Genomic DNA, 11,271 nt, shown 5'->3' with positions numbered 1-11,271 from the left:
TGGGGTGGGCAGTGGTATAAATTGTTAGGGCCCTGTATGCCATCCTTTGAATTTTGCTTTTGCTCTGAGATGGAAAGCTACTGAAAGTTTTGAATAGAGGAGTGACATGATAGGACATATACTGCAAGAGAATTACTCTCGTTGCTAGGTATAAAGTTGACTGTGGGGACAAGGGTTGCAACAGGGTACCCAGGTAGGAGGGTCTTTCAGAAATGATGGTGACAGTAAAGAGCAGGTGAAAAGGGGTCAGGTTCTGAGTATCTTAAGGGTGGAATCTCCCCAGTGGAGTTCCATTTTCATTAAGAAATCATCAAGATTTCCTGAAGGATTGGATGTCATTTAGGAGAAAAAGAGGAGTCAAGGTTTTGGGCTTGAGCCCCAGGAAGAAAGGGCTGTCACTGATTGGTGGGGAAGCTGAGGCTGGAGCAGGTCTCGGGTGTGGGTAGCAGGAAACTAGGAACTCTCCTTGGTGACAGGGTCTTGTGTCCTCCTCTGCACACCCTGGTGCCCCCACAGACTCCTTGGTGACAGGGTCTCCTGTCCTCTGCACACCCTGGTGCAACCACAGGCTCCTTGGTGACAGGGTCTCCCATCCTCCTCTGCACACCCAAGTGCCCCCACAGGCTCTAGCACATGGCACATGGCCACTCAGACACATGTTGGCTAAATTCGACTCTCTCTTTTTCCCTTCTGTTTCCTTGATTTTCTTTTTTGTTACAGCGAAGAGGAATTTTTTCACTTCTGTGAGCAAGCTATTTATCAGCAAATCACAGTACGCCTTGGTCTTGGTGTTAAGAACAGGATGAAAATGACGATGGGAGTCTTTCTCCAAGGCTTCCCTGGAGGCCATCTCCTGCTGCCTGACCTTTCTTGCTCGACAATATGGCAAATAAGCTTTGTTATTCTTTCATGTGAGGTGCAATAGAAATATTTGTATAGATTTTTATTTGGGTTCTTGCCAGTCAATGGCAAAAATTCTATAGGAAAGGAAAAGAAGAAAACAGCAGCTGGCTCAGCAAACATTTGTTTTAGGAGGAATGGCTCCATCAGAGGAGGAACACTAGCCTGTTTCTCATTCTACAAGGGACGCGGCAAGCAGGACCCTATGTAGCACCGCCCACCACTGGCATCTGACCAGCAAGAAAACAGGTTCTGCTTTTAAGACATAAGCAGCCAAGAGCATTCTCCTAGAAGACACTCATCTACATAATTCTGACAAACATAAGGTTGAGATAAAACGTCTTTGGGTATCATGACTCATTCAGTCTCCCCAGTGGAGCTGCATCTTCTTAAGAATCATTGAGTTTCTTTCGTTCAGAGAAACTGCTTCTGTCAGCTATGCTTACTGTTGTTATTATGCAATTTAATTAAACATCATATAAAACAACAAAATAAAAGGGTAAAGAGAACTGTCGATTCTATGGGAAGTAAGGTGCATATTTTGCAAAGACTTCCAACTGCAAATTTCCAAACACATAGTTTTTGGAGTAGGTATGGATGAGAAAACTGTAAAAGATAGGAGAGGGCAAAACGAATCATGGAGAGGAATACTGCACTTACATTGTTTTGTATGTGCCTTAGTTCTCACTACTCTTTAAGAAAGCCCAAATTCCAAAGCTTTGAGGATGCAATGTGGATGTGGTTTATAATTCCAATTGCCAGAACAACATACAAAGAAAAGGCGGTGGCCTACAGCACAAGATTTGTGAATGAATGCATGCTTATGTTTTAAGTTAAAATGAAATGCTTTGGGTCTGTGTGTATAATTTGTCACGACTCTTGGCTGTAACTGATTCTTAAAAATTGCTATTGACCAGTCCTGTTTATGTCAGAAAAGAGGGCTTCATCCTCCAAAGTAAACATCTTCTCATTTCAAAAGGCCCAACCACCATCCTTACTCCGATCTGTTATGTAGGCAGGTGATCAACTACCTGGAGAAGGAGAGACCACACCCACAAGCCTGGCCCTGCTCCCGCTAACATCACCTGGAAGATGACTTACCTAGACACCACGATGCCGTTCACTTGGAGGAATTTAAACAGGTCCTGTGCCTTTTCTCGGTCCCTAAACTTTTCCTTGGCAGTCAAGGTGTCATATGGTACCAAAAGAGGGTGACTGCCACCACCTGGGGTCAGTAAAGTGAGAGATGACAAAATATTTGGCTCTTCCTTTGCATTTCTGGGGAAACACACCTGCCCCCCCTCCCCAGCTCACCTTCCAGGAGGATGCTGTGAATCAGGCTTACCTTTGCTCTCTAGCTCCAGCTTCTTCTTCTTGGCCCAGATATTGTGATAGTTCTCAGCTACCACCTCCACCATTCCCTGTGTCCCACGGAGGAGGCAACAGTCAGAGAGGAAGCAAGAAAAACGGGTTCAGATCTGCCAGGCTATTTTAGGCAACGTCAGGAACAGAGCACCACCAAATGCTAACAGCACATTACTGAGTGTCTCTCATTATTAATTAGTCTGTACTTATGCACCTCATTAGTTTTATATCTTCCCATACACACAGAAAACAATTTCAAATTCTGTCCTTCCCTTGTAACTTATTATCCTGGCAGTTTGATGCATTTATGAGAAACACACATTTCCATTTGAAAGTGCATTCTCGCGGCATTTCATTTGTCATGAAAGCTCAGTATATTACTCCTGACCTGAGATTTGGGAGCTGGAAGTGGGGGTGAAGGGAAAGTCTAGAATCCCTGAAAGTCCTTTAGTGTAGCAAGCTAAAAATAATCACATCTTGGGGAAAACTGCTGCCAACAAAATTTCTCCGATAGAATTTAACTTTATAAGGCTCATAAAACAGGCACTGGAATGAAGGGTGTACTTTGGAAAGAAGCTTTCTCTAAGGTCCAAAGAATTGATCAGATGGACTGGGGAGTATCTGCCCCTAGCTGGGGCGCGTCACGGCCAGCAGTGTGTGCAGAAGGAAAGAATGGGAGGCAGAAGCTTAGGGCTCTTAATTGCATCCTCGTGGTGGTGTGTCCCCAAATCCTGCAACGATTGCTTATCTGCACCATCATGGAGAACTAAAGTGAATCCCAACCAGCTATGCACGTGTCCTTATCATTGTGGGAATCTACTGGGACCAGGACAGCACCCCCACCTAGGGGCCTTTTCACAGATTTTCTCCTAGCTCTTATTAGCTCTGTTTTGGGTTTTGCTATAGTAATTTGCTGTTACAATGTCCCCAATAGAAGTACAAAGCCTCACTTTCTTAGACGATTGGTTAATTCTGCTGGGACTTTCCCTGTGACCTCTGCCCAGGGTGGCCCTCTTGAATTTTGATATTTTAGTGGTGATATGTTCTTGGCGTTCTTTTCTTCTTCTCCTCCTCTTTTCTTTTTTTTTTTTTTAATAAAAATCTTTGGAGGGTAACATATCCTGCACTTGAGGGGTTTAGAAAGCAAGTTATGCTGTTCTTCAAGTATCCACACTGACCTGGAGCTCTCTGGAGAGCACCACATTGGAGAGGTCCTGGGGGGCTGGACTGTAGCTGTTGCCCTAGGGAAAGCAAAGGCAGATTCACTGGGGTTGCTGTTATTCTTCTCCTTCTTACCAGCATTCTGACATCAGCGGCCAAAGATGGATCCCAAAAGACCCCCAGAGCTCATCGTTGGTGGTCCTGGCCTCTGAAACCCCAGGGAGAGCTTTCCCAGATCTTCCACGCCTTCTACTGGCCCAGCATCCGCCTCCGTCCTACCTGGCTGGCCTGGGACATGCTTCGGAGCTTCTCGTTTTCTCGCTGTTGAACTAGGGCTTCTCCCTCTTTGGTCCTCTCCACAGTCCAGCCCATGGCCAACATGGTTTTCAGGGACTCTCTGGCTGGCCAACGATAAATTTCCTTCTCCTGGAAGAAAATTCGAGCAGAAGAGCTTTGCAGAGCTNAAAACACTTTCAGAAGAGGAAGTGGAGAGTCCTGTGTCTTTTTAAAAGTGAGGTATGAGATGAGACACCAAGGTTTAAAACACTGAAGGAAACAGGCTGGAGTTAGACAGTGACCATGACCTTGCCAGTCGAGGTCTTTCAGCCTCTACACAGTTCCCTCCCGTGCTGAAGCTGTAGGGAGGCACGATGTTGCTCAAAGAGCTTGGCAACTTCTTGATTTTGCCAAGTGGTCTAACCAGAGTAGGAGAAATGAAAGGGGGTGAAGGTGATATCGATCGCTAGGCTTCTTGGGAGAGTCAAAGCAACAACGTGCTTGACAAAGTGATTGAAAACGTTTTCAGCACAACTGTAAAGAACCCATGCCTTCTCTACTGGGGGAAGTTATTGGCACTTCTATAACAATCCATATACTGACAATACTTGGGAGCTCGCCAATCACATCCATGCCAGGAGGCCATTTCATTCACTTACACTTCTCTCTTGTATCCCTGAGAGGGGAGGTCGAGGGCTGGGTTCTCAGAGATCTTAATGGCACCTTGCATAGCCGCCAGCAGACCGTTCCCTCCTTCACCCCGCAGGGCTGGGCCGAAGCACTCGGGGCGTCTGATGAGCAGCTTGACCACGACACTAGCATTTTCTTCCACACTTTCACCTAAGGAAAAGAGGCATTATCTTCTTCTCATTGGAAAGGACAACTTCAGAATGTATTTCTAATTGATGAAGCTGGGAGAACAGTGCTTGACTGAGCTGGTCACTCGCCCTTAAGACCAGGAGGTAATATGGAGACAAAGGTGAGCTTTGCTCATTTACATCAGAATCTGTATTTGAAGTATTGTGATTAACCAATATAAATCAGAATCTTATTTTCCAATTCAGGAATTTGTGCTGTTCATATTATTTCACTATATTTATATCCTCAGAGGGCAAAAAATACACTACCAAGTCTTCCACTGATTACTGGTTAATTCACAGGTGACTTAGAGAATAAAAATATCTTTATAACTTTATTAACTCCATGAGGGGTGTTTCACAGGTATTTCCTTCCTTCTTGGAGAGGAGGTAAAAGGGTAACTCAAGCCTCAATTAGCACCTGCAGAAGTGACATCCTAGCTCCTGAGCTGTATTCTCATAGTCTAACACCTACCCCAGAACAACCAGATTTGTGTGGGTGGACCTCAGGGCATTCTGAAATCATTTCTCCAGATGAAAATCTACTTGGTAAAGTTGTCTTGGTTATTCCTAAAATAGCTCTGTGGGAAGCTCAATATTGGAGAATTGTATTTTCCTGCTATTTCTCTTTGGAAGAACCACACATAGCTAAGACAGGATCTCATTTCCTGAGACATGAAGGGATTAAGCAGTAGAACTGTCACATGTAGAGAGAGACAGCCAATGCCGCTCAGAGCCAATACTCAGAGTCAAAAGCAGTTTTTCAGCTGCTCAATCAACTTCACAAAACACACCTTCTGTCTCAGGTAAAAGCTGAATTTGTGTCTGAGAATGTATCTCTCAGCCAAGACTCAAAAATAAGACTATTTTGATGTTGTACACTGGATGAAGCCTGAAAAAAAAACTCTTCCACAAAATCATTAGATAGTTCTTGGAGGACTCAGCTCTATAATAGAGGTTGCACTTGTATGAATAGAGATATGCTATTGTATTAATTACTGCATAAAAAATTACCTCAAATCTTAGCAGGCTAAAACAATATTTATTATCTCACAGTTTCTGTAGGTCAGGAATTTAGGAGTGACTGAGGTAGGTGGTCCTGGCTCAGGATAGCNAAGAACAAAAACGACAGCAACTTGTCTGTTCCCCTTTCCCCAATTCCCCAGTGCTGTTCCCATCCCCCAATTCCCCAATAAAAATCTTTAAAAAAACAAAACTAATAGCTCATTTATTTTAAAGATAAAGTTGACAAACCTTTAGCTAGACTTACCATGAAAAAAAGAGAGACAATTCAAGTAAGTAAAATGATAAATGAAAGATGTTATAACTGATACCACACAAATACAAAGGATTATAAGAGACTACCATGAACAACTGTACACCAACAAATTTGACAACATAGAAAAAATGGTTAAATTCCTAGAAACATGCAATCTACTAAGAATGAAAGATGAAAGGTAGAAAACCTGAACAGACCAATAATGAGTAAGAGATTAAATCAGAAATCAAAAACCTCCAAACATGAAAGACCTAGAACCAGATGAATTCATGGGTAAATTCCACCAAATATTTAAAGAAGAATTCATAACAATCCTTCTCAAACTAATCCAAAAAATTGAAGAGGGAACTGTGCCAATCTTATTTTATGAGGCCAGCATTACTCTGATTCCAGAGCCAGATAAGGATTCTACAAGAAAAGAGAACTACAGGCCAATATCCCTGATGAATATTCAGCTGATCCTTGAGCAATGTAACAGTCTAAGTGTCTGCTGATGAATGAATGGATAAAGAAAATGTGATACACACACTACGGAATATTATTCAGCCATAAAAAAGAAGGAAATCTTTCAAAAATATGGATGGACCTTGAGGGCATTACGCTAAGTGAAATAAGTCAGACAGGGAAAGAAAAATACTGTGATCTCACTTACACGTGAAATCTAAAAACACGGAACTTATAGAAACAGAGAGTAGGCTCATGGTTACCAGGGGTTGGGAGAGGTGGGAGAAATGGGGGGATGCTGGTCAGGGAGTACAAACTTCCAGTTGTAAGATGAACAAGTTCTGTGGATCTAGTGTACAGCATGGTGTCTACAGTGAACAATACTGTATTGTACACTTGAAAGTTGCTAGAGAGTACAGCTTAAGTGTTCTCACCATAAGAACAACAACAAACCTGAAACTAACAATAAAAAAAAAATTAAAAAAAAAAAAGAACAACAACAAAACAATGGTAATTATGTGAAGTGAAGAATGTGTTAACTAACCTTAATGTGTTCAACATTTTGCAATACATATGTGTATCAAATCATCACACTGTATACCATAAACTTACATAAATGTTAGATATCAATTATATCTCAAGAAAGCTGGAAAAAATGTGATACACTGCATAGCATTCCCAAACTTATTTGACTCCAAACCCCTTGTACACCAATTAATATCTTCTACAAAAATGTTCCACGGAACACCAATTTGGGAAACACTGTAACAGTCAGAGTCATGCTGTCGTTTCAATTCCTCCATCTGCCTTATAACAAATGAAACTTCCTGGAGAGCAGGTGGAGTGACATGGAGAAACTGAGTGCTTCTGGGAGAGTAGAAGTTTTGCAACGTTAACACTGACTGATGCCAAGTGTCACAAGTAGCACTGGGGGAAAGACTGTTTATGATCCATGGCCATGAAGTACACAGGACTGTGACAGAAGGGAGCCTGTGTCAGGCCCTATCCATCTGTTGCCCCAGTTGGCCGCACAAGCTAGGGGACACAGCGGCACAGGAGAAGGCAGGCCATGGTGAGAGCTTCCACTGATCCCATTCCATTAGCCTTCTTCCAGAGGCTTAGATTGTTTGGAGGACTGTGAGGTCTGGACTGTCCATATCTATGGGACGCAGGGGACAGGAGTCTGTGACACTGGGGAACAGAAGAGAGAGCAGCTGGCTGGAGCCGGGAGGAGAGAACTCCTCATCACCAGGAAAAGAACAAGGCTTTCCCCTTGCTGCCTGCCCTGCAGGACTAGCCTGGAAAGAGCATGCGTTGCTGGACAGCGTCCTGACCCTGAGAGAATGGCCCCCGGGGGCACCGTAGGACAAACTTCCGCTGCGTCTCTTACCTTTGTTCAGGGAGGGCAGTTTCAAGGGGATGCTGATGATCCCAACCAAGTCCTCGGTGGGGACAAGGGAGCGCAGGATTGACCTGATCCGGATGGCTTCCCCTTTTCCTGCCTGGATAAGCTGCAAAGCAGGGTGCAAGAATAAGATAAAGGAAGGCCCCACCCCCCCACTCCACCCCACCTCCAGATCTCTGGCAGTGACATGGTTCTCTTTCAGGGGTGGGTACGTTCCTATATTTCCCTAACTGCCATAGACGCTCAGGGCCATGGGGAAAGAGAGGAGCTTCCCCTTGATTTTTCTAGAAGAGGTGCTACCGAGGGAATAACTGGCCATGGAGGTCATTTGATTTCTTCGCTGTGATTAATACGGTCATGCAGTTATGGTGTCAAGTCTTGGCAGCATATGTGGAGCCTGTTGGTGATTCTCAGTGTGATGGCTATGCTGGGAGCTCTCAGGGCCATGACAGAAGCCGTGACAATGTAGCCGTAATTCCAGGCTCGAGAATTCTGCTAAATGTAGAAATACTTGTGAATTGCAGCTTCCTAAAAGTCTGATTAATGCTGGGACTGGGGGTAGGCAAGAGGGATATAGAGAATGTCCTAGAGAATTTGAGCATCTCAGTGGTTATTCTGGGCTGGATGACATGATCCATATAGCCATGAATGGGCCAACCTGCGGGTACAGGTGCACATCCGCCTGCACATGGGGAGAGCAGGTATGCTTCTGGGCACAGGCCCTCACCCAAGAGCTGAACTGCCTCGGAGCTCAGGATCGAATCTACCCCAGGTCAGCTGGACGGCATGCTGGGATATGACGCTCAGAGGCCCCAGGGAAAAAACGCCTCTGCATTCACCTTAGCTGTCACCTCTCATTCCCGGGGGTAGAAGGGTGGCTGTCAGTGATGATAGCACCTCCCCTCCCACCACCACTCACAGAGCAGGGGTCCAGGAAAGGTATTCTGCAAAGGGTGTGTGTGTGTGTGTGTGTGTGTGTGTGTGTGTGTGTGTGTGTGTGTCTGTGATGAGATGTGTGATGTGAGATGAGTGACGTGTGATGTGTTGGACCAGGGGGAAAGTAAGGAAGACACTCCTTCCCAGGTGGGGCTCTGATGGCTTAGCCATCCCATGCTGCTGAGAGTAAGCAAACTGTGTAACCTGCTTTCTGAAGTGATGACAGGTGATCAGGGGAACGGACACCTCTCCTCCCAAGGCTGTGGAACACCCTAGTATTTCCCTGGTTCCTTTTCAAGTTTCCTTTATTTATTTAAAGGTGCAGAAATAGAAAGTTGAACCTATGTAGGTAAGGCTGGTTGTTCACAGTAGGAACTAGAATCCTAAATATTCTGATCAGCCTCTCTTATCAAGATTTAGACTTTCTTCTATCCGTAGTACTTTTGATCTGCATTCTTCCATATTGGAATAGTTTCCCTAAACACTTGTCGATGGGTTTGAAAACAGGCTAGATTATGTATCAGAAAAGACCATGACATACTGGAAGAAAGATTAGAGCAGATGCTTTAATGCAGTGGCCCAAACGACAGGTCATGACCAATTAGTGGGTTGTAAAATCAAGTTAGTGGGTTGTGACTAGCACTAAAAGGCATGAAATAGATTAGTATAGAATAGAAAAAAAATTAGAGTGCAATATCTGTAGTAAGGGTAAATTTTGCTTCTGGAATACACGTATACTAAGTGGCAGTGTAAATCATACTTCTTACTATGGTCAAAACAAATTGTTTTGGTCAAAAAGTTTGAAAGCCACCACTTTAATGGCTTTTACATTAGAATTAAAAAATACAACACATCCACTATTAACTTTCAGTGACCAACTACAGTCTCATCAATATCAGATACCACTGTTTATATCGGCCCAATCTGCATTGCAGGTGCTTTTGGGAGATGCTCTGGAATAATCCAAATGCAGTGAGCACTGCAGAGAAGCAGGCAGGTGCCAGAGCCCTGAATGAGCAAATCAGGCAGTTTTTTAAAAAAAGAATTACAAAGTTTTTTTTTTTTTTAATTTATTTAAAAGGCTATTTTTTTCTGTTTTTATGTAAAAAGCAGTTATTTCCTCTTACTTATGATGTGAGGCCTTATGTGAAATAAGGTCACTCACAGCTCCCAGCAGAGAGAAAAAGGGAAGAGGAAGAACACAACTTTTAAGGCCAAAACAGGGTCTGAAAAGACACCCCATAAAAACAGAAGCATTCTTTTCAGTACGAATGCAAAGCTTACCACTGGGAAATAATCAAGCACGAACCATGGGAATAGGCTACTTTCCTGGTGCCGAACACCATGGTCACCAAGAAAAAAGGACTTTCCATGTGGGGTAGCCTGATGGCCATAATCAAGTTGGTCACATTTTGACCAAATTGAGGCATATGATCATTATTTTGGGGGGGTTTTGAAACAGCATACTTGTATGTGGAGGATATGCCTAACTGGTGTCACAGAGAAATCACATAACACAGAGCTTTGCCTACGAGTTATTCCTTAGCCCTACTTTGGGCACATCATGAGAAGGTAGAGTTCTTTGGAAAAGGACAATAATGCTGGAAAAAATAGAAGACAGAAGGAAAAGAGGAAGACCAGATATGAGATGGATTGTTTTCATAAAAGAAGCCATAGTCATGAGTCTCCAGGAGCTGAGCAGGGCTCTGAGGACACCACATTGTGGACATCGCTCATTCAGAAGGTCTCCCAGAATTGGAGCTCACTCAACAACATGTAACACACACACACACACACACACACACACACACACACACACTCCTTAGAAAGCTGTGGAATCAGGTATCAGATATGGAAACAACTTTTGATGTTAGCTAAAAGGAACTGAGAGAAAGGCAAGTCAGCAAATGCTAGACACAGAAGAAATTACATTCGGGAAATCAAAGTGCTTTTGGTTCANTTCAGTTAGAGTTGACAATGTTTTATTAGTTTCAGGTGTACAACACAGTGGCTAGACATTTTTATACCTTATGAAGTGATGTCCCGATAAGTCTATCACCTATCTGGCACCATACACAGTTATTACCATATTATTGACTATATTCCCTGTGCTGTACTTTACATCCTCATGGCTGTTTTTTATAACTGACAATTTGTACTTCTTAATCCCTTTCACCTTTTTTGCCCAACCTCTCAAATCCCCCATCTGGTGACCATCAGTTTCTTCTCTGTGTTTGAGTTTATTTCTGTTTTGTTTGTTCATTTATTTTGGTTTTTAGATTCCACATACAAGTGAGATCATACGGCATTTGTCGTTTTTTGACTTAGTTCACTTAGAAAAATACCCTCTAGATCCATCCATGTTGTTGCAAACCAGATTGCCAAACTTTTAAAAAACCTAGTGGAACCTCTGGATTCTCTCCAGAGAAAAGTGCACATATGCATAACACACAATTTGGCATAAAAGTTCAGTTCATGAACCCCTGAATTCCTTCACAGATGGCTAAGGAGCCATGGAGCCAAAGCTAATAAGTTTGATGTTAAAGTGTTGGAATGCCAGGAAAGAAAGCCTTGGAGGCATCTACAACAAGGAGGATGGACATGAATGGAGACAGACAACAAAACTTATGTTTCACACCTTTTCCTAG

At 43.4% G+C, this 11,271-nt stretch overlaps 1 protein-coding gene across 1 annotated transcript in view; it reads right to left on the bottom strand.

Moving 5' to 3' along the window:
• The window catches only part of RYR3 (ryanodine receptor 3), a 358,095-nt gene that overhangs the window by 121,632 nt on the left and 225,192 nt on the right, over nt 1-11,271 (bottom strand). Inside the window, exons 44-49 of the mRNA XM_019627208.1 lie at nt 4,362-4,542; nt 4,016-4,121; nt 3,706-3,852; nt 3,444-3,506; nt 2,246-2,321; nt 2,002-2,125 (exon numbers count right to left, since the gene is read on the bottom strand). Of these exons, the coding sequence (XP_019482753.1) occupies nt 2,002-2,125; nt 2,246-2,321; nt 3,444-3,506; nt 3,706-3,852; nt 4,016-4,121; nt 4,362-4,542 (697 nt within the window). The remainder of the gene's footprint in view (nt 1-2,001; nt 2,126-2,245; nt 2,322-3,443; nt 3,507-3,705; nt 3,853-4,015; nt 4,122-4,361; nt 4,543-11,271) is intronic.

The sequence above is a fragment of the Hipposideros armiger genome, unplaced genomic scaffold, assembly GCF_001890085.2.
Source record: "Hipposideros armiger isolate ML-2016 unplaced genomic scaffold, ASM189008v1 scaffold_724, whole genome shotgun sequence".
Classification (NCBI taxonomy): Eukaryota; Metazoa; Chordata; class Mammalia; order Chiroptera; family Hipposideridae; genus Hipposideros; species Hipposideros armiger.
The sequence above is the reverse complement of the archived record's forward strand: the minus strand, read 5'-3'. Positions and strand labels throughout refer to the sequence as shown.